The 27,243-nt window shown below is 33.8% G+C and overlaps 1 protein-coding gene and 1 pseudogene across 2 annotated transcripts in view; one reads left to right on the top strand and one right to left on the bottom strand.

Annotated features, from left to right (window-relative positions):
* HOOK1 (hook microtubule tethering protein 1) overlaps window positions 1-27,243 on the top strand; it is a 67,598-nt gene that overhangs the window by 34,844 nt on the left and 5,511 nt on the right. For both annotated transcript variants that reach the window (XM_022575803.2, XM_089921876.1), the window contains 12 exons: window positions 5,451-5,591; window positions 6,728-6,929; window positions 7,743-7,853; window positions 13,411-13,498; window positions 13,586-13,646; window positions 15,300-15,440; window positions 17,252-17,345; window positions 20,403-20,437; window positions 20,986-21,068; window positions 21,685-21,785; window positions 24,826-24,927; window positions 26,869-26,937. In XM_022575803.2, the coding sequence (XP_022431511.1) occupies window positions 5,451-5,591; window positions 6,728-6,929; window positions 7,743-7,853; window positions 13,411-13,498; window positions 13,586-13,646; window positions 15,300-15,440; window positions 17,252-17,345; window positions 20,403-20,437; window positions 20,986-21,068; window positions 21,685-21,785; window positions 24,826-24,927; window positions 26,869-26,937 (1,228 nt within the window). The remainder of the gene's footprint in view (window positions 1-5,450; window positions 5,592-6,727; window positions 6,930-7,742; window positions 7,854-13,410; window positions 13,499-13,585; window positions 13,647-15,299; window positions 15,441-17,251; window positions 17,346-20,402; window positions 20,438-20,985; window positions 21,069-21,684; window positions 21,786-24,825; window positions 24,928-26,868; window positions 26,938-27,243) is intronic.
* LOC111175446 (large ribosomal subunit protein eL43 pseudogene) lies at window positions 6,649-7,624 on the bottom strand (annotated as a pseudogene).

Genomic DNA, 27,243 nt, shown 5'->3' with positions numbered 1-27,243 from the left:
AAAAAAGTTGCAAGAATAGTATAAGGAGCTCCTTTATACCTTTCATTCAGGTTTGACAGTTGTTTTACAGTTTTCTTCATTTGCTTTAGCAGTCTCTTTACATAATCATATATATATATACACACGTGTTAGTTTTTGGAACCATTTGAGAGTAAATTGGAGACATGCCCCTTTACCCCTGTATACTTCAGTATGTATTTCCTAAGAACAAAGATATTCTCTTATAAATCACAGGATAGTGATCAAAATAGTGAATTGGTCATTGATACAATATCATTATCTAATCCACAGATCATATTCAAATTCCAGCAGCTATTTCAGTGTCCTTTATAGGTAATTTTTTTCTTGGTTCAGAATCTAATCCAGGATCATGCATTGCATTTAGTAAATGGATTCATTTATTGATAGTAATGGATATTCAATGGACAGTAGTTCCATTACTGTCATCATTTGTCTTGATGTTTAAATTGTCCCAGATTTGACCACTGAGAAACCTTTCAATTTCAACATGTTGCTATCCTTCTTTGAGTATTTTCTACTTACTGGCACAACAAAATGTTCCAGACTCTTCGTATTCTTCCTCAACTCTAGAATCAGCCATTTCTCCAAGAAGCCCTGATTGCTTTTAGTGGAGAATGTTATTTAGAAAGAAAGAACTATGCTCCAGATGAAATTTTCTGTCATTACTTCTGAGCCACCTTGGTGTACAGAGCTAGGAAATACTCTTGCACAGGTTCATACCAGTCCATGTTCGCACACGTGCATATATGCACATATCTGCATTTATTTTCATACCTACAATTATGAACAATGAGTTCATCTTATCATCTTCCATTTTAGTCCAGTGACTTCAGGGTTCATTCTGATTTTCTCCATTTCCATATTGTAACTTCCTTCTCCAACAGTGAGAAACCTGGCTTCCACTTTCCTCAGTACATTTTCTCATTTACTCAATCCCAAAATACATAGGAAGTAAGAATTGCTAACCCATACCTCTGTAAAAAGCAAACTAATACTAGACTTCAGTACGTTTACAGTTCTTTTTTTTTTTAAGATGACATTTGCATATTGTGAAATGAATAAATACTGAGTACAATTTGGCATGTTTTAACAAATGCATACATTTTTGTAACTCACACTTTTATTGTTTGATAGATCATTTCTATCACTACAGAAAGTACCCCTATGCCCCTTCCCAGTCAATCCCTATCTCCCAGAGAGTAATTACTCTTCTGATGATTTTCCACCATAGATATGTTTTCTCTCATCTAGAAGTACTTATAAATTGAATTGCAATATGAATTCTTTGGTGACTGGCTTCTTATGCTCAGCATATTTGTGAAATTTACAGATGTTGCTGACTATATCAGTAGTTCATTCTTTTTTATTGCTGAGTAGTATTCCATTATATGGAATTATTTCTCATTATGACACATTTTGCTTATTCATTTTCCTTTAGATGGGCATTTGGGTTTCCAGATTTTGGCTAATATAAATAAAGCTGGTTTGAACATTGGAGTATAAGACTTTTTGTGAACATATTTTTTCATTTCTCGTTGGCAAATACATGAATGAACTGGTATTGCTGAGTTACACATTATGTCTGTGTTTAGTGTTAAAAGATACTGGCAAACCATTTCCCAAAGTGTTCATATTGTTTTACATTCCCACCAGCAGTGTTTGCTGCTGGTTGCTCTAGTTACTCTGCCTGTATAACATAACCTGGCTTTATCAAGCTTTTTAATTTTAGTTATCCCAGGGGATGTGTTAAGGGTGTTGAATTGTGGCCTTAATTTGTATTTTCCTGATAACTAATGATATGGTAAGCCCCTTTTCTTGTGCTTATTGGCAATATATCTTACATTGTGAATCGTCTCTTCACACTGTTAGCCTATTTTTAAATTGGGTTGTTTCTCTTTATTACTGAGTTGTAGGAGTTTTAAAAATATATATTCTGGATACAAAATCTTTGTCAGATATACAGGTAGTAATATTTCATCCATTCTTGGCTTGCCTTTTCATTTTTCAAATGGTATCTGAAAGAGTTAAAGTTCTTAACTTAGGTGAAGTCTGATTTATCAGTATTTTTAAGATTAGTGCTTTTTGTGCACTGTCTGAGAAATCTTTGTCTGCTCCCTTGTCATGAAAATAAACTCTACTGTTTTCTTCTAGAATCTTTATAGTTTTAACTTTCACATTTAGGTCTGTGATCCATCTTGAACTGATTTTTTGAAACTAGTGTGAGGTGTGGATGTGAAGCTTTATTTTTATTTTCCTTATGAGTATTTAGTTGTTCCAGTATCATGAGCTGAAAAGAAATTTATTTTACTCTGTCAAATTGCTTTGGCACCTTTGTGAAAAATGATACAACCATAAAATTTGGGTCATTTTCTGGACTCAGTTCTTTCCCATTGATCAATTTTTCTATCTTTATGCCTATAAGACACGATTTTGATCACTATGGCTCTAGAGTAAGTCATTTAAAATCAGGTAGTGTGAATATTCCAACTTTGTTCTTTCTTAAAATTTGTTTTAGCTATTCTATCCTTTGCTTTTTTAGTCAGTTTCTGTAAAAAAAAAAACAACCTTTTGTGATTACGATTTGGATTGTATGTGATTGATACCTTGACCATATTGAGAATTTCTGTCTATGAATGTAGTATCTTCGTCTATTTAAGTCTAATTTCTCTAGCAATTTTCTGTTGTTTCCATCATAGTTTTATGTGTGTCTTCTGTTAATTTTATTCCCCAATATTTAATTTTTTTGCTGTTACAAACACAAAACATTATTCTGAAAAGTTACTGCTAATATATAGATACACAATTGATCTTTGTACATTGAAACTTTTATCTTGTATCTTGAAACTTGTGTCTTGTATTTTGAAACCTTTCTGTCTTGCAAAGTTTCTTAATTCCCTTACTGATTCTTCTAGTTGTTTATTGAAGTAGAAAATCCTAAGGAATCTACAGTCACCTTGTCTATTAATAGAGCTTTACCTCTTCCTTGTATTATTTCTGCCTTGTATTTATCTTCTTTGTTTTGAGCAAGAGCAAACATCTTGGTTTGTTCTGGGTCTTAGGAGAAACTGTTCAATTAAGTACTGTCAATTATGAAGCTAGCTGTAGAGTTTTTAAATTTGCTTTTTATCAGATTGAAGGAGTTCCCCCTTTATTTCTGCCTTGCTACAAGTTTTATCATTAATTGGTGTTGATTTTTTGTCAAATGACTTTTCTGCATCTTGAGAAGATGGTTTGGTTTTTCTTTTTCACTCTTTTAATATGATTAATTTTTGAATGTTAAAAAATCTTGTATTCTAGGGAAAACCAATTGGTCATATTTTATTGTCTTATATACATATGACTGGATTTGGTTTGCTAATGTGTTGAAAGTGTTTTTGTGTCTGTCTTTGTAATAGATATTGGTCTGTAACTTTTTTCTCTTGTAATGTCTTTCAGGTGTTGTTATCAGAGTTTTGCTAGTCTCATAGAATAATTAGGAAGTATTCTCTCCTCCTCTATTTTCTGAAAGAGTTTATGTAAGAATGATACTATTTTTTCCTTCAGTATTTGATAGAATTTATCAGTAAAACAATTGGATCTGTGGTTTTCTTTGTGAAAGGGCTTTTAATGGCACATGTAATTTCAGTAATGGTCATAGGGCTTTTCAGATTTTCTGTTTCATCTTATGTCAGTTTGCTAAATTGTTTTTTTCAAGGTACATGTTTATTTGATTTAAGTTGTTGAATTTATTGGCATAAAGTTGTTCATAATATTCTATTTATTGTCCCTTTAGTGACTGTAGGATCTGTAGTGGTATTTCCTTTTTCATTCCTGATACTGGTAATTTGTGTTTTCTCTCATTTTTCTTGGTCACTCTTGCTAGAGGTTCATCAATTTTATTAATCTTTTCAAACATCCTTTATTAACTTTCCATATTGTAAGTTTTAGATCTCTGTTCTTTATTTATTTTACTTCCTTTGGATTTAATTTGCCCTTCTTTTTTTAGCCTCTTCAAGTTAGATGATTGATTTTAAGGCTTTCTTTATTTCTAGAATTAGCCTTTAAAGCTGTAAATTTTCCTCTAAGCACTGATTTAGCTGGGTCCCCAAAATTTGATTGATTGTGTTTCTATTATTATTCAGTTTGAAATATTTTCTAATTTCCCTCGTGATTTCTTCTTTGACTCGGGGATTATTTAGAAATGTGTTGTTTAATTTCTAAATATTTAAGGCTTTTCTACAGACTTCGTATTGTGACTGATTTCTAATTTAATTTCCTTGTGATTAGAGAACATATTCCATGAGACTTCAATATTTTAATATTTATAATACTTATTTTATTGCTCATGATATGTTGTATTGTGGTGAGTGTTCCATGTGTACCTGCAAAGAATGTGTGTTCTGTTTTTTTGACTGACTTGTATCATAAATATTAATTATATCAAACTGGTTAATAGTGTTATTCAGATCTTTTCTGTATTTTTACTGACATTTTTGTTTAGTTCTATGATTTATTGGGAGACTGATGTTAAAATTTTCGACAGTAATTATCGATTTGTGGATCTCTGATTCTGTCAGTTTTTGCTTTATCTATTTTAAAATTCTGTTTTTACTTATATATACCTTTATGATATGTCTTTCTGATAAATTGACCCTTTTATTATTATGAACTGTCTCTCTTTATCTTTGGTAATACTTTTTGTCTTAAAATTTTTTTTGATGTTAATATAACCACCCCAGCTTTCTTTGCTTACTGTTTGCATGGTACTTTTTTTCATCTTTTTACTTTTAATATATTGTGTCTTTATATTTAAAATATTTCTTGTAACTAAAATATATTTGAGCCTTGCTTTTTTTTATCCAGTCTGATAGTCTCTGCCTTTTTAATTGGTATGTTCAGTCCATTTGACTTTTATGTAATTTTTGACATGGCTGTATTTAGGTCTATCGATTTTCTATTTTTCATTTGTTATATCTAGTCTTGGGTTTATTTTTTTTCCTTTTTTGCATTATTTTCAGTTGATCAAATAATTTTTTAATATTTTAATTACTGTATTGTCATTTTAGTTTTTGTTGTTCTAGGCTTTGAAGTATTTATTCTTTATCATAGTCTATACTTAGAGTTAATATTTTACTAATTTACACACTATGTATATTTTTGGATAACTTTAACATATACATTTTCTCGTCATCTTTTGAAATTAAACTTCCTGTTTGAACTAGAAAACCAAGCTCAGTGTTTTAGAAGTAAAAATGAAAATTCTGAACATCTTTTGCTTCTCAGGTCTGTTTTAAAACCAAGAGCTGAAAAGTACCTTATTCCTTTAGTTTTTCTTCTTTTGAATGCAGAATCCAAAAAAAAATTTAGAAGTAAGTTTTGCTAAGCTCATATCTCAGTAAGAAAACAAATAATGGAAATTACATTATAAATACTTGTTTTTTTTATGCAAGGCTCGAAGCTGCAAAAGATGATTACCGTGTTCACTGTGAAGAACTTGAAAAGCAATTAATTGAATTTCAACATAGGAATGATGAGTTGACTAGTCTTGCTGAGGAAACAAGAGCCCTGAAAGATGAAATAGATGTTCTTAGGTACGGCATGTCTAAATATAATTATGTCACTTCTAAGTTATTACTTAGTCATTTCAGTATTCCTTATTTTAATCAGGGATTCTTAGAGTTTTCCGTATATATCAAGTATTGATCAGTTTTTATCCAGCCTCCTAGTCTTTACTTCTTTTATGCTTGTTGATAGTTATGGACCGTTTAAGGATAACATTTGATTCGTGTTAGGACAGTTTCATAAACCTTTTTCTTATTTCTCATTTAAGAAAATGATACCTTTTTCTTAAAAATTTGTAAGCTGAGTTACTTTTAGATACATTTGGCTTGACTTTCTTGTGCTTACTAGTATATCTTGTGAAATTTTTGTGTAAGGAAATGCAGTCACAAACCATATTTTGACATTTGATAAAATATAGATAAGAATCCTAGCATTTATTTCAAGGTTATCTCAGGTTTGTCTTATAGTCTTTGACAATATAAAATTTATATTTAGTTTTTGCCTGTAAAATGTTACCGAAGCAAGTAGTCTATCCACATGATTTTTATATTTTCTGTTAAATTTTCTTAATCAGCCATTTTCTTGCACAGTTTTTAATGTCCTTATTTTAAACGAAATCTTTATAACCATTAATTTGAACTTGCATGTGATATTGAAGTGGTTTGGTTTATTTATTTATTTTTGCTCTAGCCCAGTTGTCAGGTAAGCACAACTCCAAAGGGAAGTGCTTTGCTAAACAAATTATAAGTTGAGTCAACTTCCTTAGTATATCAAATACTTAGAGCAAAACTACGTTAAATATTATGCACAAAGCACAATTGGCCTGTAAGCTACAGAGCAGCTCAGAATTGTTCAATTATATTTAGAAAACCATTCTTTTTTATACATTTTTCTGATATATAAAATAGTTTGATAATTCAGTTTGTCAAATTTGAAGCATTTTTATTTTGATGACTTTATAACGGAAGGGTTGAACTTTAGAAAGTTTTAGTCCTGAATCTGTCTCCAAAGTTCTCACAAAGTTTATGATTTCTTTTCTCTGTCCCTCTCATTTTTTTTTAACCAATTGATAGTTCATTGGGAAGACTCATTTTACAGCCAGAATAACATTGTTATGTGTACTTACTAGTTTTTACACAGTAATGTTTAGTCTTTGTTATTATAGGGCTACCTCTGATAAAGCAAATAAACTGGAGTCAACAGTTGAGATATATCGTCAGAAGCTCCAAGACCTGAATGACCTTCGCAAGCAGGTGAAAACTTTACAGGAAACAAACATGATGTATATGCATAATACAGTCAGCCTAGAAGAAGAATTAAAGAAGGCAAATGCAGCACGTACACAATTAGAAACATACAAGAGACAGGTAAGAAAATATCTTGATTTTTTAAATCAGTAAAATTGGAAAGAGTTTAACTTTGAGTTATCTACGTCTTTTACATTTTTGTTGGCTTCTGAGCTTGTATATTTTTTGGACATTTTTATTGTTTTATTAGTATTTCTGGTAACCAGTGATAAATGCCTAGAGAATGGAGTTATAACCTAAAATATTCTCTTCTGCTGTTTATCAAACAACCTAGATAAACAGGGTAGAAGGCTGATATTTTTTTTTTGCTAAGTTACTATTTGTGTATTTTAAAACTTATGTTTATTCTTATCTACATGCCATTTCCACAAAATTTTTTTTTTATTATATAAATTAACCAATTTTTATAGGCTAGCAACATTTCAAATGGTGGTGCTTTACTGGGCCTTCAGTTCCTTCAGTCCTCTGATGGCAGACTTTACTGTGACAGCAGAAGTGGTATTGTAGGTCCAGGCACCACCAGCTACCGTTTTCATGCAGGAACCACAGTGCCAAATGCCCACAGCTCATCTCTTCATCTTGGTTTTGCCACAGAAGGAGCAAGTGTATTTGGCATGCTGGCTGATTTCAGTTTTCTTCACCATTTTCCTGAGGGAGGCACCATAATGGGTCCCGTATTTACCCACAATTCCAACCTTCTTGATGCATTTAGCCACATCGCTGCAACCTAGGACCAAGCCCAAAGAGTCCACAAATACTTAGAATTACACTATAATCTTAGTATAAATTTTATTTCCAGTTTCTCATTTATTGAACTCTGAAAAGCTATCAATATTATATACTCTCATTTTTTACTTTTGTTTCTGATAAAAGGTTCAGGATCTTCACGTTAAACTTTCCTCTGAAACCAAAAGGGCGGACACACTAGCATTTGAAATGAAGCGGCTTGAAGAAAAACACGAAGCTTTACTTAAGGAAAAAGAGGTAAACATAAATATAATTGATATGTAATATGTATGTCTTGTTTTAGTTTTTAATACTGTCTTTGCTGTTTTAAGAATGGAAGTGATGTAATCAGTTCTGTCTTTCTCCAGATTGAAATTGGTGATATAAAAGAAAGTCTTGTAGACATTCTTTATGGGGTTTTGTAAGTTTCCTTCATATGGGACGATGAAGTCAGAGCCTAGGTCATGTCTCAGTGCATGTTTTCCAGCTCTAGACTGTCAGCTCCTTGAGAGCAAGGACCATAGATGCTATTTTTTAACAGCTTTATTAGGATATAATTTATATACCATAAATTTCAGCCATTTAAAAGGTATAGTTTAATGGTGTTTAGTGTATTCACAGCGTTGTGAAACCATTATCACAATCAAATTTTAGAATACTGTCATCACTCCAAAAAGACACCGTGTGCCCATTAGCGGTTACCCTGCATTCTGGCCCCCCTTCCCTCAGCCTTAGCAATCATTAATCTACTTGCTGTCTCTATAAATTATATGAATATAATATATGAATATAATATATATATATACAATATATTATACGAATTATATATATGAATATATAATCATACACTTTGTGGTTTTTGTGACTGGATTCCTTCATTTAGCATAATGCTTTCAAGGTTCAACCATGTTGTAGTGTGTGTCAGTACTTCATTTTTATTGCTGAATAATAATCCATTGTATGGATATACCACATTTTATTTATCTGTTCATCAGTTTATGGACATTGGGTTGTTTCCACTTTTTGCCTATTAAATGAATAATGTGGTTATAAACATTTATGTACAAGTCTTTATGTGGACGTATGTTTTCTTTTTTTTTTAATATTTATTTTTTGGCTGCGTTGGGTCTTAGTTGCAGCACATGGGATCTTTCCTTGCAGCATGCAGGATCTTCATTGTAGTGCGCGGGCTTCTCTCTAGTTGCAGTGTGTGGGCTTCTCTCTAGTTGTGGTGCGCAGGCTCCAAAGCACACAGGCTCTCTAGTTGTGGCACGTGGGCATGTGGGATCTTAGTTCCCCGACCAGGGTTCGAACTGGTGTCCCCTACGTTGCAAGACAGATTTTCAAGCACTGGACCACCAGGGAAGTCCCTTCATTTCTTGAGTATATACCTAGGAATGGTATTGCTGGGTCATATGGTAACTATGTTTAACTTTTTTAAGAACTACCAGACTTTTCTAAAGTGGATGAACCATTTTTCATTATCACCAGCAATTTGTAGATTCTAATTTCTCCACATCCTTGACTAAGTATATTAAATTTTAATTTTGGGTATCCTAGTGGGTATGAAGTAGTATAGCATTATGGTTTTGATTTGTATTTCCCTAATGACTAATGATATTGAATATCTTTGCATGTACTTATTGGCCATTTCTAATTATCTTTGAGAAATATCTCTTCAAATTATTTGCCCATGTTTTGTCATTTGCCTTTTTAATTTTAAGTTCTAAGAGTTCTTTATATATTCTGGATATAAGTCCCTTGTCAGATACATGATTTGCAAATATTTCCTCCCATTTTGTGGGTTGTCTTCTCACTTTTTTTTTGATGGTATTTTTTTTGTAGCAGAGTAATTTTTTTATTTGATGAGGTCAAGGTTATCTCTTTTTTCTTTTGTTGGTTTTATGGTGGTGTTTCTATGAAACCATTGAATAACCTTAAGGTTGTAAAGATTTATTCCTATGTTTTCTTTTAAGAGTTTTATAGTTTTAGCTCTTATATTTACTCTGTGATCAATTTTGAATTAATATTTTAATGTGGTGTGAGATAGGTTTCTAACTCTATTCTTTTGTGTGTGTATATTCAGTTGTCCCAGCACCATTTGTTGACAAGACTTGCCCCATTGAATTGTCTTGGTACCCTTGTTAAAAATCAATTGACCATGATACTGTAATAATGGATATACCTTTGTCAAAACTCATAAAAGTGAAACAGAAAGAATGAACCCTAATGTAAGCTATGTCCTTTAGTTAATAATAATGTTATTATTATTATATTGGCTCATCATTTCTTACAGGTAACCCCAATAATGAAAGATGTTAATAATAGGGAAAATTGGGGAATGGGGGGAGATGAGGGAATATATGGGAACTTTGTACTTTCTGTTCAGTTTTTCTGCAAAAAAGTGTATTATTTTTTTTTAGGTAAAAAAAAATCATTTGGCCATAAATATATGACTTTATTTCTGGACTTTTCTTTGTCATTGATGTGTATGTCTAGCTTTATGCTAGTACCACACTGTCATGATTACTGGAGCTTTGTAGTAAGTTTTGAAATTGGAAAGTATGAGTTCTCCAACTTTGTTCTTCTTTTTAAAGCTATTGTTTTGGTTATTCTGGGTCCCTAGCATTTCATATGAATCTTAGGATCAGATTATTAATTCCTGCAAAATAGCCAGACTGAGATATTGATAGGGATTGCCTGAATTTGTTGATCAGTTTGGAAATCTGGCCACCTTAATAGCATTAACTTTCTGATCCATGACTGTAGGATAACATTCCATTTATTTAGGTCTTTAGCTTCTTTCAACAATGTTTTGTAGTTTTCCTTGTACAAGACTGCACCTTTTAAAGCTTTATTCATGAGTGTTTTATTCTTTTTGTTACCATTATAAATGAAATTATTTTTTCAGTTTCATGTTTGGATTTTTCAATGCTAATGTATAGAAATACAATTGATTTTTGAACACTGATCTTGTATTTTGCATCCTTGTTGGATTCACTTAGTATTTCTAATAGTTTTTAGTAGATTCTTTAGGATTTTCTATATAGAAGATCAGGACATCTGCAAATACAAGTAGTTTTACTTGTTCCTTTGCAATCTGGATGCCTTTTATTTCTTTTTCTTGTCAAATTGTCCTGGCTAGAACCTCCAGTACTTTGTTGAATAGAAATGGCAAGGGTGGATATCCTTCTCTTGTTTCTGATATTAGGGAGAAAGCATTCACTCTTTCATCATTATGTATGTTACTAGCTGTGGGTTTTGTTTGTAGATGCCCTCTATCAGGTTGAAGAAGTTTCATTTTATTCCTAGTTTGTTGCATGTTTTTATCCTGAAAGGTTTTTGGATTTTGTCATCTGCTTTTTCTGGGTCAGTGAGATGATGTGTGGTTTTTGTCTTTTATTGTATTAATGTGGTATATTACACTGATTTTTGATATTAAATCAGTTTGCATTCTTGAGGTAAATTCCACTTGGTCATAGGGTATAATCCTTTTTATATATTGCTAGATTCAATTTGCTAGTATTTTGTTGAGTGTTTTCCCATCTATATTATAAGAGATATTGGTTGGTAGTTCTCTTTTGATGTCATTGCCTGGTTTTGGTATCAAGATGATACCACATAGAATGAGCTGAAAATTTTTTCCTGCTTTTTAGGTTTTAGCTCACTTGAAGTCTTTATCTAGTGTGTCCACCCACTAGGGTCATCTCATTGACTTTTTCTGTTAACTGTTTGTCTTTTTTTTTTCCTGCATTGGGACTGTCCTGTTTCTTTGCATGTTTCATACTTTTTTTGAAAATATGACCTTTAAAATAATATAATATTTCAACTCTGGAAATCCAGATTTTCCTTCAACCTCAGAGTTTGTTATTATTGCTGGTTTTTTTAGTGACTCTTTTGGACTAATTCTATAAAATCTTCTTTCTTTGTAATGTTCAACCACTGAATTCTCTTGCTCAGTTACCACTGAGATCAGTTAATGATTAGTCAGATATTTCCATAGATGCCTTGAGGCCAATAACTCTCCCAACCTTTGCCAAAGGACTCAGTGTGTATTTTGGAAAACGTCTTCAATTCTTAGGCAATTTAAAACTCTGCCTTTGCCTTTACTTCCTGTTTGCACAGGGCCTCAAGTTTATCCAGAGCTGAGACATTGGGGCCCTCTCAGGTCTTTTCTGGGCATGCACACAACTCTATATATAGCTGGCCTCCTGGATCTCCAGGGGTATGTCAGAACTTTTCTAAGTCCTCTGTGGATTTCTTGTTTCTCAGCTCTTCCTTGTAAGGTTTTGGTAAGACTCTTGTTTGCCCTAACTGGCATCACAGCCTCCAGCAGCTATAGTGAAAACAATTGCTGATGATTGTTTTTGACAAATCAATCAATGAAAAGTATGACTGGGGCTTCTCCAGGGTGCTTCTAGACAGACCAGGTAGTGACAGTTCTCTAAGCATGGGGCTTTTTTAGGAGGAGTTTCATATCCAGTCTGCCATTCTGGTGGTGGCTAAGCTGCTGTTTTTCAAAGCCATAGAAATTGAGAGGGAATTCCCTGGTGGTACAGTGGTTAAGACTCAGTACTTTCGCTGCCGTGGGCCTGAGTTCAGTCCCTAGTCGGGGAACTAAGCCGTGTGGTGTGGCCAAAACAAAAAACAGGAACAAAGCTACAAAGATTGAAAATCTGCTGGTTTTAAAGGCTACTCCAGAGTTGGGGAGAGGGTGATAGTAGTAAGAATAGTTAAAAGAACAAAAAGCTCCCTGTTCTGAGATTTAGCAGAGTTTCTTTAACAAGTGCTCCTCAGATCATGGCCGACCCTTGGTTAATTTTCAGAGTTCTGGAAAAGTTGATTTTGACAAATTAGCTAGTGTTTGCATTGCATTTATGAAGGAACAGATTTATAGGGGTCCTCATGCCTGACTGTAGTTATAGTTTATAGTGTTCGTGTTCAGAGATTCCTACGGCATCTGTGCACTCTGGCCTAAGGACCCTTGGAGTCAGGACCCTTGGACCCTAACCAATTTACTGTTAGGTTGATTTGAACCACATAATGGACTAAGTAGAGTTTTGTTTACTGATTTGAAATATAACATTTAAAATATGATTTTATGTTAAAGTACTTTTCAAGTTCCGGGAAAATCATTTAAACATGAGCCTTTTGTACAGAGTGTAGAAATTTGTCATTGGCTGTCAGCTGTAAAATAAAATAGCCAATGATATGAAGTCCTAGCATGCTATCCCTAGGAAATAATGTTTTTCCACAAATTCATACTTCCAGTATGCTACTTAGAGTAATAGAAGGAAATAACAAGTCTCCAGCATCTCTTACACACCAGACTATAGTCTAGATATTAGACAAACTTTATCTCATTCGCTACTCAGAACACCTTTGCAGGGGCTTATGAATCAGTATTCTCATTTTGATGATAAAGATCTCAAGCCAAAGAATCAATAACTTGCCTTAGATAGTATAGCTGGAAATAGTGAAACTGAATTCAGGGCACGATCTATTTGCCTCCAAAGTCCATGTACTTTTATTACTCTACAGTTGCATATTTGTGCTCTGTTGCATAATTACATTCATTTGGTTCAAAGATAAACTATCTAATGGGGAAAATCACAAGCTTTGTGTTGTATAGTCTATTATTTATGTGATTTATACAAGAGAAATTACCCCTTAGCACTAAAACTAAAACATTGTCATTTTTAATTAAGTAAGGAACAATTATCAAATTAAATTAAGATAAATTATTCTAAGCATAAATTAAATTGCCTGTGGGCAGAATTAAATATTTTACTTATGTAAACAATTCTTTTTTTAGAGACTAATAGAACAGCTTGATACTCTGAAAGAAACAAATGAAGAGCTTCGATGTTCACAAGTACAACAGGATCACCTAAACCAAACAGGTGAATTTTGTTGCATTTAGAAAAGATTTTTGTAATGGTAGATATACTGAAATGTTAATCTATTTTTCTGTTGCTGATGTTGTTTAGATGCATCTGCTACAAAAAGCTATGAGAATCTTGCTGCTGAGATTATGCCAGTGGAATATAGGTAAACTTGTTTTTATTAATTGATAACCCATACCTAATATTAGAAAAGTGATTTCTTCTTCCTTTTGTAAATTTCTAAGCCTTTAACATTTTCCATTTTATGAGTCATAGGGCTTGAAAATTACTTTGTCTCATGCTTATGCTTTCTAAATCAGATTGTTATTGCTACTATGGAAGCTTAAAAATTTACCAGAAATAAAATTTCACTTACTAGCTGAATAACATATTCTAGATTTTATAATACAGGCTTTATTGTGTTTAACTTATTTTTTTATCCTTAATCTCTTTGGTAATACTTTAAAATGACAGCTATTGAGTGGACAGGAATTTCCTCTTTTAAACACTATGGAAAACCTTTTTAATACTTGGCATTCAGATCCGCACTGGTGAAAAAAATAGGAGAGGAGCTGTCAATTGCAGGAGGATTAAGCTGGAGTTAAATAAAATACAAATTTTAGAGGTTCCTCTTGACCTAACTTTTATTTTGGTATTTTACCACTATGTTTACTTCTAGGCATTTGACTAATCTGGTATAAAGTTTTCTTTTCCTTTTTTGTGACAACAGTTTTATTTGTTAATTACTTCTAATTCTACTCTTTATTTAAACAGCTTTATTGAGATATAATTCACCCGTTTACACATATACAGTTCAGTGGTTTTTAGTGTAATCACAGAGTTATATAACCATCATCACTATCTAGTTTTAGAACATTTTCATCCTCCACAAAAGATTCCCTGTACCTATTAGCAGTCATTCCCCATTCCTGCCTCCCCTCCATCGCCAGCTCCAGGCAACCAGTAATCTACTCTGTCTCTATGGATTTGCTTATTGTGGACATTTCATATACATGGAATCATACAATATGCGTCCTTTTGTGAGTGACTTCTTTCACTTTGCATAATGTTTATAAAGTTGTTGATTTTCAATTTGTTCAGCTTTTTGCTGCTAAGATAGAGCTCCTTACATGCTGGGCTGGAAACTAACTTGCACTTTTTAGTTAGTAATATCCAGTGATATTAATCATTTAAAAATAGCCATTTTTTAAAGTGATGGTGCTGGCATTCAGAAGAACAAATATTGTGATTAATTGAAATTAGTTGCTCTTGGGGAATGGAATTTAGGAGGGCAGCAGGTAGGAAGCATTACTTTTTAATTTAATACCATTCCTATCATTTGCATTTTTAAGAACATGTATGTAAACCTTTAATAAAAATTTTTTCTAAAAACAAAAAGTCTAGAGACACTCATGACTGTCATTATCATAAAAGTATACTTAAAAATTTAAAGCAAACTGTAGTTTCTTAAATCTACTGCTTTTTATTTATATGTTTTCTAAAGATGTGATATATATTACCTTTACTGTGAATAGTTTCTAAATTATCAAAGTAAAATAATTCATATAATCTCTTAGGGATTTACATAATAAACATTTATTGACATATAATCTTTACCTGTACCTTTAAAAACTTACCATTTGTTTTTTTGAGACATAGTCCTACAATGCACAGTTTTTTCTTAAGAACTTTCAGAAGCTTTGGTAACGTTTCAAAATGACAGCTAGCGAGTGGACAGGAATTTTCTTTTTTAAAAAGCAAAGAATTTTAAAAACTCTTATACTTAAAAAAATTGTTTTTAATTGCTTTTTAACATCAGGGAGGTGTTTATTCGACTGCAACATGAAAATAAGATGCTTCGATTACAGCAGGAAGGTACTGAGAATGAACGTATTGAAGAACTTCAGGAACAGCTGGAACAGAAGCACCGCAAGATGAATGAATTGGAAACTGAGCAGAGGTGACTGACACACTCCTTCATAATTGATAGTCATAGCGATTTAATTACCTAACCACAGAATCTTGATTCACAGAAGTGGAAGATATCATTGTAGTTCAAATAATTAGGATTTGCACAAGTTTCGATTTTTGTTTTTTCATCTCTCACTACCCATTATTTTTAGCAGACTTTGTTAAAGCAAGTTGCTTATTCTTGAATTTCATTTAGATGTCTTCACGAATGACAAAAAATTAACAGATGAATAAATGACAATCTGGTTTTCAGCTGGAGTCTTGTGCACAGATGGTACATAGCTTGTGGAGTCAAATTTGAATTCCACCTCTACTTAAACTGGGCAAGTTACTTAAATTCACACTTAGTGTCCTCAGCTATAAATTGGAGATGACACCTATTTGCAGGTTCTTATGAAGATTACAGATAATGTGTTTAAAGCAAATGGTGTACTTATCTGATATCAATGAGGTGTTCAAAAATTATAATGTTTTAAAAAAAATAACATTTATATGGTGCTTACTAGTGCCAGGCACTTTTCTAAGCACTTTTTTATATTAGCTCAGTAAATTCTCACAATAACTCTATGAAGTAGTAACTATAATTATCTCTTTCTTTATGGACAAGGAAGCTGAGGTGCAAGGTGTAACTTGCCCAAAGTTACACAGCTAGTAAGTTCTGGATCCTGCGTTTGAACCCTCTGTCAATCTGACTTCAGAGTCTGTGCTCTTTAACCACTTTGCTAACCTGCCTCTTATAATAGCATACTGACAAGGTATTTGGATTTATCTGACCTACCTTTATTGGATCTTAGAGACCACCAGGAATTTTAAAGACACTTAAACCTTGTCTCTCAACCTGTATGTATACTATTACATCAACTGCAGTTAAAAGAAAAAGAACGTTTTAGCTTTCTGAAGAGACCATTAAATATTGCTGTTTTATATGGTTCAATATCAGCACTGGAGATCCTAAGTTTCAGCTGTTAATATAGGAAGATAGACATGTGAATAGATAATTATTATGTGATAACTGTAATATTGGAAAAATGGAGTGTCATGATGGGCAGGTGTGTTGTGTCATATATATATGAAGAGAGAAAGTCAGACAGATAGTAACTCTCTCTCTCTTGCTGGTAACTTCAGTGGCAGTAATGATTAAGCAGGGTTTTTTGTTTTTTTGTTTTTTTGACTGGAGTATAATTGCTTTAAGTGTTGTGTTAGTTTCTGCTGTACAACAGAGTGAATCAGCTATACGTATACATACATCCCCTCCCTCTTAGACCTCCCTTCCACCCCACCCCCATCCCATCCATCTTTAATGAGATTTTGCCAAGTTAAAAAGCTGCAGTAGTTGCTAGTGCCAATGTCTTTAGTTGAAATAAAAGTCACGAAGAAATGGTTGGAAAATGGTGGCCTTCCTCTTCTCCCAACACCCTGTGAAATCTGAAACAAGAAATGGAAACCTAACTTCCATTCATTAAAAATACAACTGAAGGAAAACTGAGCTAGTTTTCTGAATTTTATACCAGTGAGTACAGTGCAGAAACGTTATGCTTTGCTGCTGACTCATTAAGAAACTTAAATTTTTAAACGTGGGCATATATGCTTTCAGGATAAAAATATCTTTTTTTAAAGAATATTTCCTTGAAAGTAGGCTACTATACCATATATTATACCTAGCCACAGATAATTGTTCAGCTTTGGTTATTGCTATTAAATGTATACTTTATGAGTTAAATTGCATAAATGCACCTTTATAGATCCTTAACTACTTTGACTTTCAGTACAAATAAACACGTGTGATTCATCTTTTAATAGGCTGAGCAAAGAACAAATTCGAGAACTGCAGCAGCAGATTGAGGACCTCCAGAAGTCTTTGCAAGAACAAGGCTCCAAGTCTGAAGGAGAAAGTGTAAGTAACTTAAAAGTTATAATTCTGTTGTGTATGGACTCTCTGCAATAGATCCTGATATCCAAATTAATCTTGTATTTGAAAGTGCTACCCTTATCATTGGGGGTGCCCTTAAATACCGTATATATATGCATAACAGATGCAGTGATTTTGCCAACTTGGAGCCTACAAATTGATCATATGGATTGGAAGGTGATTTCTATCTGTCCTACTTCAACAGCTACCCTTAAGTTCATGGTAATTCCTGATTGGGAGCATGCTACAATTGAGGCCTTCACAGTTTTGCTGAGATCCCAACAGGACTGGCCTGAGAAAACCCTAGTGAGAGTAATCTGCAGTCAGAATAGAGGAAAAGAGAGAATGAGAAAGTGATTTCTACCAAAAGAACATTCGAGAAGTAGGTCACATCAACCTCCAAAGGACAGAAACCTTAAAGCAGTCTTGAAGTACATCACCCCTTATTTCTTCCCTCCTTGATTCATACAGACTCATGGCCTTGCCATTTCTCATGGTTTTTGATGGCAAATAATTGTGAGGGCAGAGGTAAGAGGACTTAAAAAAGATCAAACAGCCTAAATCTGAATAGACCTGGCGATGTTTATTTAGTTCAATCTCTATATACAGAGAGGTGAAGAAGTAATAATTGAGGGAGGAATGTATTTAACTAAAACAACAACAAAAAGATAGGGCTGATGTCATACTTGACACATTGGACCTGTCTTCAAGACCACACAAGTATTACAGCAAATATTTTCCTCTGTTTCCATTGAGAAGTGTGACAGAAACTGAATATCTGCCCTTGATCCTTTTGCACTTGCCATCCTATTTTCATGCTTTTCAGTATAGACTAAATCCTTCCTTAATCGAGTGTCCCTTGTACTTCTTTTATAGCCTAGCATTTAAGCTAAAATTAGGACTCAGGGCCATATTCTTGTTAATATCCCTTGTAAGAAGGTGTGTTTCTGTTGTGTTAGCAACCTGTGTAGCTCATTCTCAGTCTGGACTTGCAACTAGCAAACTTACAGAATGAGAGCAAAGCACAGGTGGGCTGGCCCACAGACCATTCTTTCCTCTTCTTTTCTGCAACAGCTTGCATCTCAGACAGTCCCCAAAGAGAATTATTTGATGAAAGTTTGGCATTTGGAAAATATAAATAGACTTTGTAAAATAGTATGGATGAGCAGAGATTTTTTTGAACTAATATATGAGAGAGAAAATGAACAACATTGAAATGGGAGTTGGATCCATAAACTCAAATTGAAGAACTGCTTTCTTTCTCCACAAAGACTTCAAAATACTAAATGGGCTTTGTGCCAATAGCTCCTCAGTGGGCTATGCTATTGGGAGTCTAGGAAGCAAAATGAAGGACAAAATGTTCATTTCAACAAAAAGCCCTTTTTGTTGACTATAACATACATACAAAAAAGTATGTTGTGTATGTGCATTGTGTATGTGTGTGTGTGCATATTTCCTAGCTCTGCTCGTGGAAAAGGCTTAGAAACAATGATCCCAATAAGCATGCTTGAAACTGAGCGGGACGCTGTAGGGCCCTCCCGGGTACAAAAGTCTTTCTCTGTCTCCCATTTCATGTTTTAAGGGAAAAGGCTTTGGCCTCCTAGACCTTACCTGAGTTCTAAAGGGCAGATTCAAACAGTTACCAATTAGGGAAGGGAGGGAATGCAGAAACAGAGGAGGAGCGGTCAAGAAACAACAGTGCAGATGAAGCATGGTCCTGGTTCCTCCTCAAAGGATATACATAACAATATATCTCGGAGTTCTTCTACAGGAACTAAGATCCCCACCCAGGTGGAGGATGGTAATTTCAGGCTGAGCACATGATTTCTAGAGCACTGCCCTGTTACCTCACCACCAACCAATCAGAGAAAGGTCATGCACCCTGCAGCCCTCCCTCAAAATTTTGCCTATAAAAACTCTTCCCTGAAAACCATCAGGGAGTTTAGGCTTTTTGAGCATAAGCTGCCCATTCTTCTTGCTTGGCCCTTCCATAAAACTTTTTCTGTTCCAAAAAAAAAGATAGGGCTAGATGTGTGTTAGATATTGATTGGATAGAATGTTAGGTAACTATACTTGTATTGATGAGGGAGAGTAAATAAAGAGATGAAAAGGAAGATTGAAAGGGTTGAGTTTTCTTTCTGTCTTTTATACGCTTTATATGATTTTCTCTTTTTTCCCTGGGGGCTTGGAAAATAGAAATCATCTCATGCATGGCAGCATCTCATATGTGCATATATACAGTATTGTAACCTCTCTAATACAAATTTTTTTAAGCCACATTAAAAAGTATTTTTAAACGGGATCATTTTGGGGTAGTACATTTTGGATTGCAGTGTTTTAAGGATTTTAAATTTATCTTTTTAAAAAAATTTATTGGTGTCCAAATTACATTTTAGATTATATATTTTAAACTCTTCAAACTATTTGGTAGATGATACAGAACTAGTATTGCAATCTAAATTCCTTTTTGCAGTCTAATTCCTAAATTCCTAAGTTCTTTTAAAGAGGAAATTTTGTGTTTTAAATTTTATTTTTTAACAAAATCCAATTGCTTCATTTTGATGTTAATATTGAAAGTGCTTGCATTTATAATGATAAAGTTTTATTATAGAGATAATTTTTGTTCATTAAGTCTATTCTTTAGTGAAGGTCTAAAATCCTAAAATTTGTGTTTTAGATGGATGATTCTTTAAGAGTTTAAATGTTTGATACTCCTCAATATATCACATTCAGCTTACATTTGCTATTTTCCTTTGAGTTCAAATTTTATTTTCATTGTATTCAAAAATATGAAGTATTTTTCTTTCTGCTATTATACTTACTCTTCCTAATTTAATTTCCTATTCTCTTTCTCTTTCTTCTTTGAAGTAAGAATATACCTAAAATTTTCTGTTTTTAAAAGTATATTAGAAATACAAATTTTTAAAACATTTATAATTTTATATAGTATCCCTTCAAAAGGAGGTAAAGAGATTTCAATGTCTGGAAAACTTACCTTTGTCACAATAGTTATCTTACAGCAACTTTTTCTAATTTTTATAGTCCAGCAAACTAAAGCAGAAGTTGGAAGCTCATATGTAAGTAAAACTGATATTCATTTCAAATATGAGAGGGAAAGGGTTTTTAAAGCTTCTGAAGTTATTAATATCCTTTTCTGATTTTGTTTATTAAAAGTAAAAACGCTGATGCCAATTCAGTGTTCACCACTGCTACCAAAAGTGAAAAGAAGAACATGGTAAAAGGGTCAGCCTACCTGCTCATGATCCCAAACGCCTACATTTTTTATCGCTAATGTCGTTTGAAGAGTTTATAAAGCAGACAACTGTCAGAACTAGATTATGTGGAAGTGTGGGATGTTTAACCTATAAACTATTTAACTTTCTTTGGAAGCAAGGGTGGCCAGGGGAAAACTGTAAAATTCTTGGCACCCACCATGTGTTAGGCAGTTTACATCCTCATAACCAACCCCTAGAATATTTGGCAGGTATTATTCCCATTTCACAGATGAAGAAACTGAGGATCAGAAAGTGACTTTCCCACAGTCCACAAATGTTATGTGGCAGAAACCAGTTTTCATTCTTAGGTCTGTTTGGCTCCAAAGCTCCATGCTCTTTCCACTACTTAGGGAAAAACTAACGGAGGTCCATGAAGAATTACAGAAGAAACAAGAGCTCATTGAAGACCTCCAGCCAGATGTAAACCAGAATGGTAGGTATTTGTAAAAATCTGGATCAGACTTTATGTAAAAACTTGACTTTTTTAGTTGAAGGATGCAAGAACTGTGTATATAAGTCTTCAGGCAATGCAGATACGTACATTGCAAATAAGAATCATAATAATTTTTAGTGATTTAAGTAATTAATAAATGATCATATCCTAAAGCAAAAAAAAAGGTAAATCTAATAAAATGACCTGATATATAGGAGTATCAAACATTGTAAAATATAATAAAATTAATACTATGGAAGTGTAAATAAAATAATTTATAATCAGATTAAAATGAACTTCAAACATGTAGAAAGAATGCTTTATTTTGTGATGGTTGTGCTTACATTGTAAGGTGTATTTGCTCAATGAAATACTTGATAGAAGGGAGAAAAATAACTCAGTAAAGCAGATTAGAGATATTTTTTAAGAAAAAATAATACAAAATGATCAGGGATGTATTGGGTGTAGTTCAAAAGTTTTAGATAAGAATTGACTACAAAGAAGAAATAAAATGTTTCTCTTCTAAGTTCTCATTATCAGTCTTTAGAAAATATAATTTTTTTTTGTGAGGAGGGAGTACTTTAAATTGCTTGTTTCATTTTCTTTTCAATAACAGTACAAAAGATCAACGAACTTGAAGCTGCTCTTCAGAAGAAAGATGAAGATATGAAAGCAATGGAGGAAAGATACAAAATGTACTTAGAGAAAGCAAGAAATGTGAGTGGCTTATCTTTCAGGGTTTTAGTCTTTGTGAGTTGGGTTCTAATTGGGCCTATCCCACCTCTTCTTGGATCTATGTCACATCGCTTTACTCCCCACTACCCTGCCTTGCCAGTCAGGTTCCTGGTGCATCTCCACCTCAGTCCTCATGTTCTTTCCCTCTCACTCATCAGCATCAGAAAATACTACGCACGGCTTCATAGGGACAGTTAAATATTGACTGTAGTGACCTCATATAGAGAAAATGACTACTGTAAGGTATGTAATCTTTAGCTCTTACAGTGAACATTTGCCTTTGTGAAAATTGAGCTTTGCAAACTTGTTTAAATTGTTTTAGCATTAAGTCTGTATTAGACAGTTAATGTTCTAAATGTTCACCAAACTTGTTTAAATTGTTTTACCATTAAGTCTGTATTAGACAGTTAATGTCTAAATGTTCACCAGACTAATTATTCTTTTCCTTATTTCATACTTTTTCTTAAATATCTGTAAGTACTGTTCTCATAAAATCTTTTATTTCCATGAATATATTTTCCTAATTAACTGTAAGTATTCTCACAGAATGTTAATGTGCCCTTTTCTAGTTACTGAATAAAAGAAGAGAATTTTATGACAGAGCCTTAAAATACTGCTAACATGTCTTCCCTTGTTATGTTTAAGTTTTTTATTTATTAAGGTGTAAATAGTACCTGCAGCAACAGGTACGCCCCAAGATCTCAAGGCTTAGCAAGATAGAAGTCTTTCTTTTTTTTTTTTTTTGCGGCACGTGGGCCTCTCACTGCTGTGGCCTCTCCCGTTGTGGATGGAGCACAGGCTCTGGACGCGCAGGCTCAGCGGCCATGGCTCACGGGCCCAGGCGCTCTGCGCCATGTGGGATCTTCCCGGACCGGGGCACGAACCCATGTCCCCTGCATCGGCAGGCGGACTCTCAACCACTGTGCCACCAGGGAAGCCCAGAAGTTCCCTTCTTGATCACACGAAGTTCAGTCGTCAGTGTGGGAGGGGCCGTACTCTATGCAGTCATTCAGAGCCCCCAGCTGACGAAGGGTCAGCCTTCTTCACTAAGGGGTTCTCAGATTCACTCGACATTGTCCAGCTACAGAGGAGGGAAGACAAGCCAAGATCGTATGGAACATATGTAATGGATCAAGCGTAAATCTCTTCCCTCGCACTTCATTGGGCAGAACTCAGGCAGGTGGCTGCACCCAACTTCAGGAGGCCGACTTACTAAACATCCGGGCAGTCTGCCACACTTCAGTGTCTCTGTTACAAATGTGTAAATGCTTTCAGTAGAAAATTTATTGAAAGGTTCCCAGAGACAACTGCTGTTAACAGTGCATTTTTTTCAGTGCCTATTATCTCCGTGATTGTTTACCGTAACACACCCACACACCCAATTTGTATGATCGTATCACGTATGATTTGGATCGTGCGATTTGTATTTTTAAACTTAATGTCCTCATGTTATATAAATATAGCTTCATATTTATCGAGCACCTGTTATGGTAAGCACTGGGAATACAGCAGCAAACAATACACTTGTGTATGGAGCAGACTGCAAAATTAAAGAGTTAGCTACATAATCTTTCAGTTGAGTAGATATATCATTGTTTACTTAGTCAACATCCTATTGTTGGAAATAGTTTGTTTCCATGTCTTTTTCGCTCCTAGAAATAAGGCTACGGGAAACATATTTATACAGAAAGTTTCCCCTTATTTTGGTTTATTATGTTAACCTTGTTCCTAGGTTAATGCATCAAACAAAGTTATTGGGTCAAAGGATAAGAACATTTTTAAGATGCTTAACATGTATTTCTACATGATATTCTAAAAGTATTATAGCTAATTGGACAAAGCAATGACAACGAATACTGTATTCTTGCCATCATCAAATATTATCATTTAAAAAATAGTTGCTTTTTTGGTAAACATGATTTCATTTTTTACCCTTACACTACTTCAGGGGAGAGGTTAAAATAGTAACATATGTACATGATAGAAAGCTCAGAAAATATAGAAAAGTCACAACCATACTTTCTATCACTTAGAGGCAACCAATTTTTATGTGTTCTTTGTAATTATGATTTAAAAACTAATGTGTCTGCTTTTACAATGTGTACTTCATAAGGGGAGGTACTTCATAAGAGTCAGTTGCCCTGACTCTGGCAAACTGCTGCAGCCCCATCTGCCACAGTGCCTGCCACGTTTAGCAGTGAATCGTTTTGAATGAACCACAGTAATGTTTAGGGATATTACTTTCTAGTCTTTTTTCTTTACCTCTATAAACAAAGATGAAATTTTCTTGTCATTAAATTTTAAATCTTTTAAAATAGATTTGTAATTAGGTGATACAGATGACCTTATTATTGGAAACATGTTTTGCTTGTAATTTATACCTAATATTTCTGAGTTGATTTGCTACCATACTGCTGACTACATAGTTCAGTTCAGTCTCTGAACGACATTCTGATCAAACTTTGTTTTTGCTCACATTTGGTAATTTACATGGATATGATTGAATACTCTAGAATTTGCAGACAAAATCATCAATGTCTATTTATCTTATATATTGAATTACATCTAACTAGATAATGGTAGTAAAAGATTGTTGCTAAGAATTTTTTTGTGTGTTAGTTACTCCTACTTTGTACAGTTAGCAAGTTCCCATATAACTATTGAATTCATTTTAATTAATTAAAAAATGTTTTAATTTATCTGATTCAAGTTAAAGGTAGAAAAGGGTTATTTCAAGACCTCAGTGCTCAAAGCTTGATAAGGCTGAGTACTAAGCCTGGAGAAGGATATTTGATTTGGGGATGGGTATCTTCCCATTTTTGTACTGAATTTTTACACCATTTCTAGTCTGTAGAATGTTATTTTTGTTACTCAAATTAGAATGTGAAACAAGTTATAGTTAGCTCCTGGATCACTTTCTGGATAATGTTCCACTTTACACAGATTTTACACACTGTGTTCTTATTTCAGTATTTGACAAGATAAAGTGAATGTAAGAGATTTGTTTTTTTCCTTTAAACAGGTAATAAAAACTTTAGACCCCAAATTAAATCCAGCATCAGCTGAAATAATGCTACTTAGAAAGCAGTTGGCAGAGAAAGAGAGAAGAATTGAGATTCTGGAGGTAAAACTTCCATATTCATATATCTCCTCTTAATTATTCTGTCAATATATAATTAACTGCTGTCAATATTTGCCATTAATGATCAAATTTCACAGGAATTTAGAAGTTAGGAGTGTCATGTTTTAGCACTCAGTATGCTTATTACAAAGCATCTCACAAGCCCACAAGATGGGCCTCTACAAGTTTATGTATCTTGCTCCATTGTATGTCTCTCCCTCTGTATCAGCCAATCATATAGATAGCCCTTCTTTCTAGTAGAGTCCTGCCATCATGCTCCTTTTAATATTATGTGGATGAGAGTTCATTAAAAAAAAAACAAAAACACAAAGCTCACCTTTTTAAAAAGGTACTACACTCAGTTAACCAGATTCTTCTTTTACTTTTCTTCTCCCAATAAATCAACTAGGAAGGTTATGTTTCAGGGAAATACACTATATTCATTTACCATTTTCTTCATTTTATTTCAGGGAAATACACTATATTCATTTACTCATATTATTTCTGAGCCAGTAGATAGAGACTGTGGTGGAAATAATTTATTTAAAGCTTTAAAGGCCTTAATATACAGAGTACACACCAGCCTGTGGTGCACTTGCTGCAAGTGCTTGTCCAGGCCATGTCAAGTGTTGTAAAAAATCACTGGATAGAAGTGTCTCTCTGAAGAAATACTATTCATTCTTCAGGATCCAGCTGCAGTATCTCCCATTTATAAAGCTCTCCTTGTATATCTTAGGCAAAGTGAGTTGTCTCTTTATAGTGACTCCATGTACTTTGAACTCATGAATTCATCCCACAATAGCATTTTTCTTTATGGCATATGTCAGAGTGTCTTGAGGGCAGAGGCTGTATCATATCTCTGTACCCCCACGGCATTAAATATCACATCAATCAGAAGCCAAGGTTACAGCTTTACTGTTAACTTGTCTTAAAGTTGTCACTCCTGTTTGGTCCTCAGTCTCCTCATCTGTAAAATAATGGGACTTGAACTGAATAATCTATGAACTCTAAGTTGCTTTGAATAGTCACTTCCCAGTGAAAGCCAATGAGAATGTGCACCAGTGTTGATACTTGAAATGTAGCTCCTTTACAAGTGTGATGACAAAATGGTGCCTCTAATATAGGGCTGTGAGGAAAATCTTCAAAGTCACAGCATATGGGCCTTTGATTTATGTGTAGTTATCTGTACACACACTGCAAACAGTAAAAAGGAGAAAACTAATGTTTATAGCAGAGGTTATTCTGTCTGCATCCTTCTCGGGCAGTCTGTCTGGAGTGGATGTGAGCGAGAAGATGGGCATCTTACCTCCTTTGTTTCCTGTATGCTTTTCGCACCATGAGCATCTTGCTGTAGGAACATTCATATGTTTTAGATGCCAGCTATATCTGGCGCTCCACAACATGTACAAAATCAGCTGTATTAGAGTAATTAAGAAATGAACGTCAGTCTCTAGGGTGGCACGCAGATAGGGCCCTGGGCAGTGTAGCATACAGTCACCAAGGACTGAGACAGAACAATTCTTGCTAAGCTTTACAGGAAATTTTAAAGGATTTTCTGGGGTATTTTTCCCTACATCCTTTTTCTCCTTAGTTTCGACTCTCCGCAGGTGCAGCTTTGTTTTGTCACCTAAGCCAGTTGTTACTTTTTTCTCTAGATATAGGGGACAGTAGCATAAGAATCACTCGTTTCTTGTTTGTTATTGTTTAATATCTGTTCTACTAGTACAATTCCTAAAATAAAGATTTATTAGTCACAATCTTATTCTTTCCTAAAGGTGCTGGGCATGCATTTCCCATGATTCAGCTTTACAATTTGTATACTTTCTGTGCCTCACAATGCATTCTTCACATTCTCTTGATCATGGGCATAGTGAAAAAAATATTCCATTTTCAGTAATTTGGGTTTGTTTCTGGGATTTTAATAGTCCTCATATCTTTTTCCAGAGTGAGTGTAAAGTAGCAAAATTCCGTGATTATGAAGAAAAACTCATTGTTTCTGCCTGGTATAATAAGGTGAGTTGAAATTTAGCCAGTGAATCGATGTTTAGAACAGTGTTTATCAAACAATTTGACCATGAACCACAGAAGGAAATATACTTTATACTACAAATTAGTATGTGTTCATGTTTATGTATAACTGAACAAAGTTACCTTGACTGTGTGTGTTGCACTCAGGTGTTTTCTACTATATTCTCTCATTTTTTTAAAATGTTGATCATAATCCAAATTTACTTTATATTTTAATATTTTTAGTTGATTTTGACTTTGAAAACCACTAAATTGATTTCATGACTCACCAACCTTTAAGTTAATGCACAT

The sequence above is a fragment of the Delphinapterus leucas genome, chromosome 1, assembly GCF_059928025.1.
Source record: "Delphinapterus leucas isolate spDelLeu-1000000601 "Yukka" chromosome 1, BTC_Dleu_Yukka2, whole genome shotgun sequence".
Lineage (NCBI taxonomy): Eukaryota > Metazoa > Chordata > Mammalia > Artiodactyla > Monodontidae > Delphinapterus > Delphinapterus leucas.
Note: the sequence above shows the minus strand (reverse complement) of the source record. Positions and strands in the feature narration are given on the sequence as shown.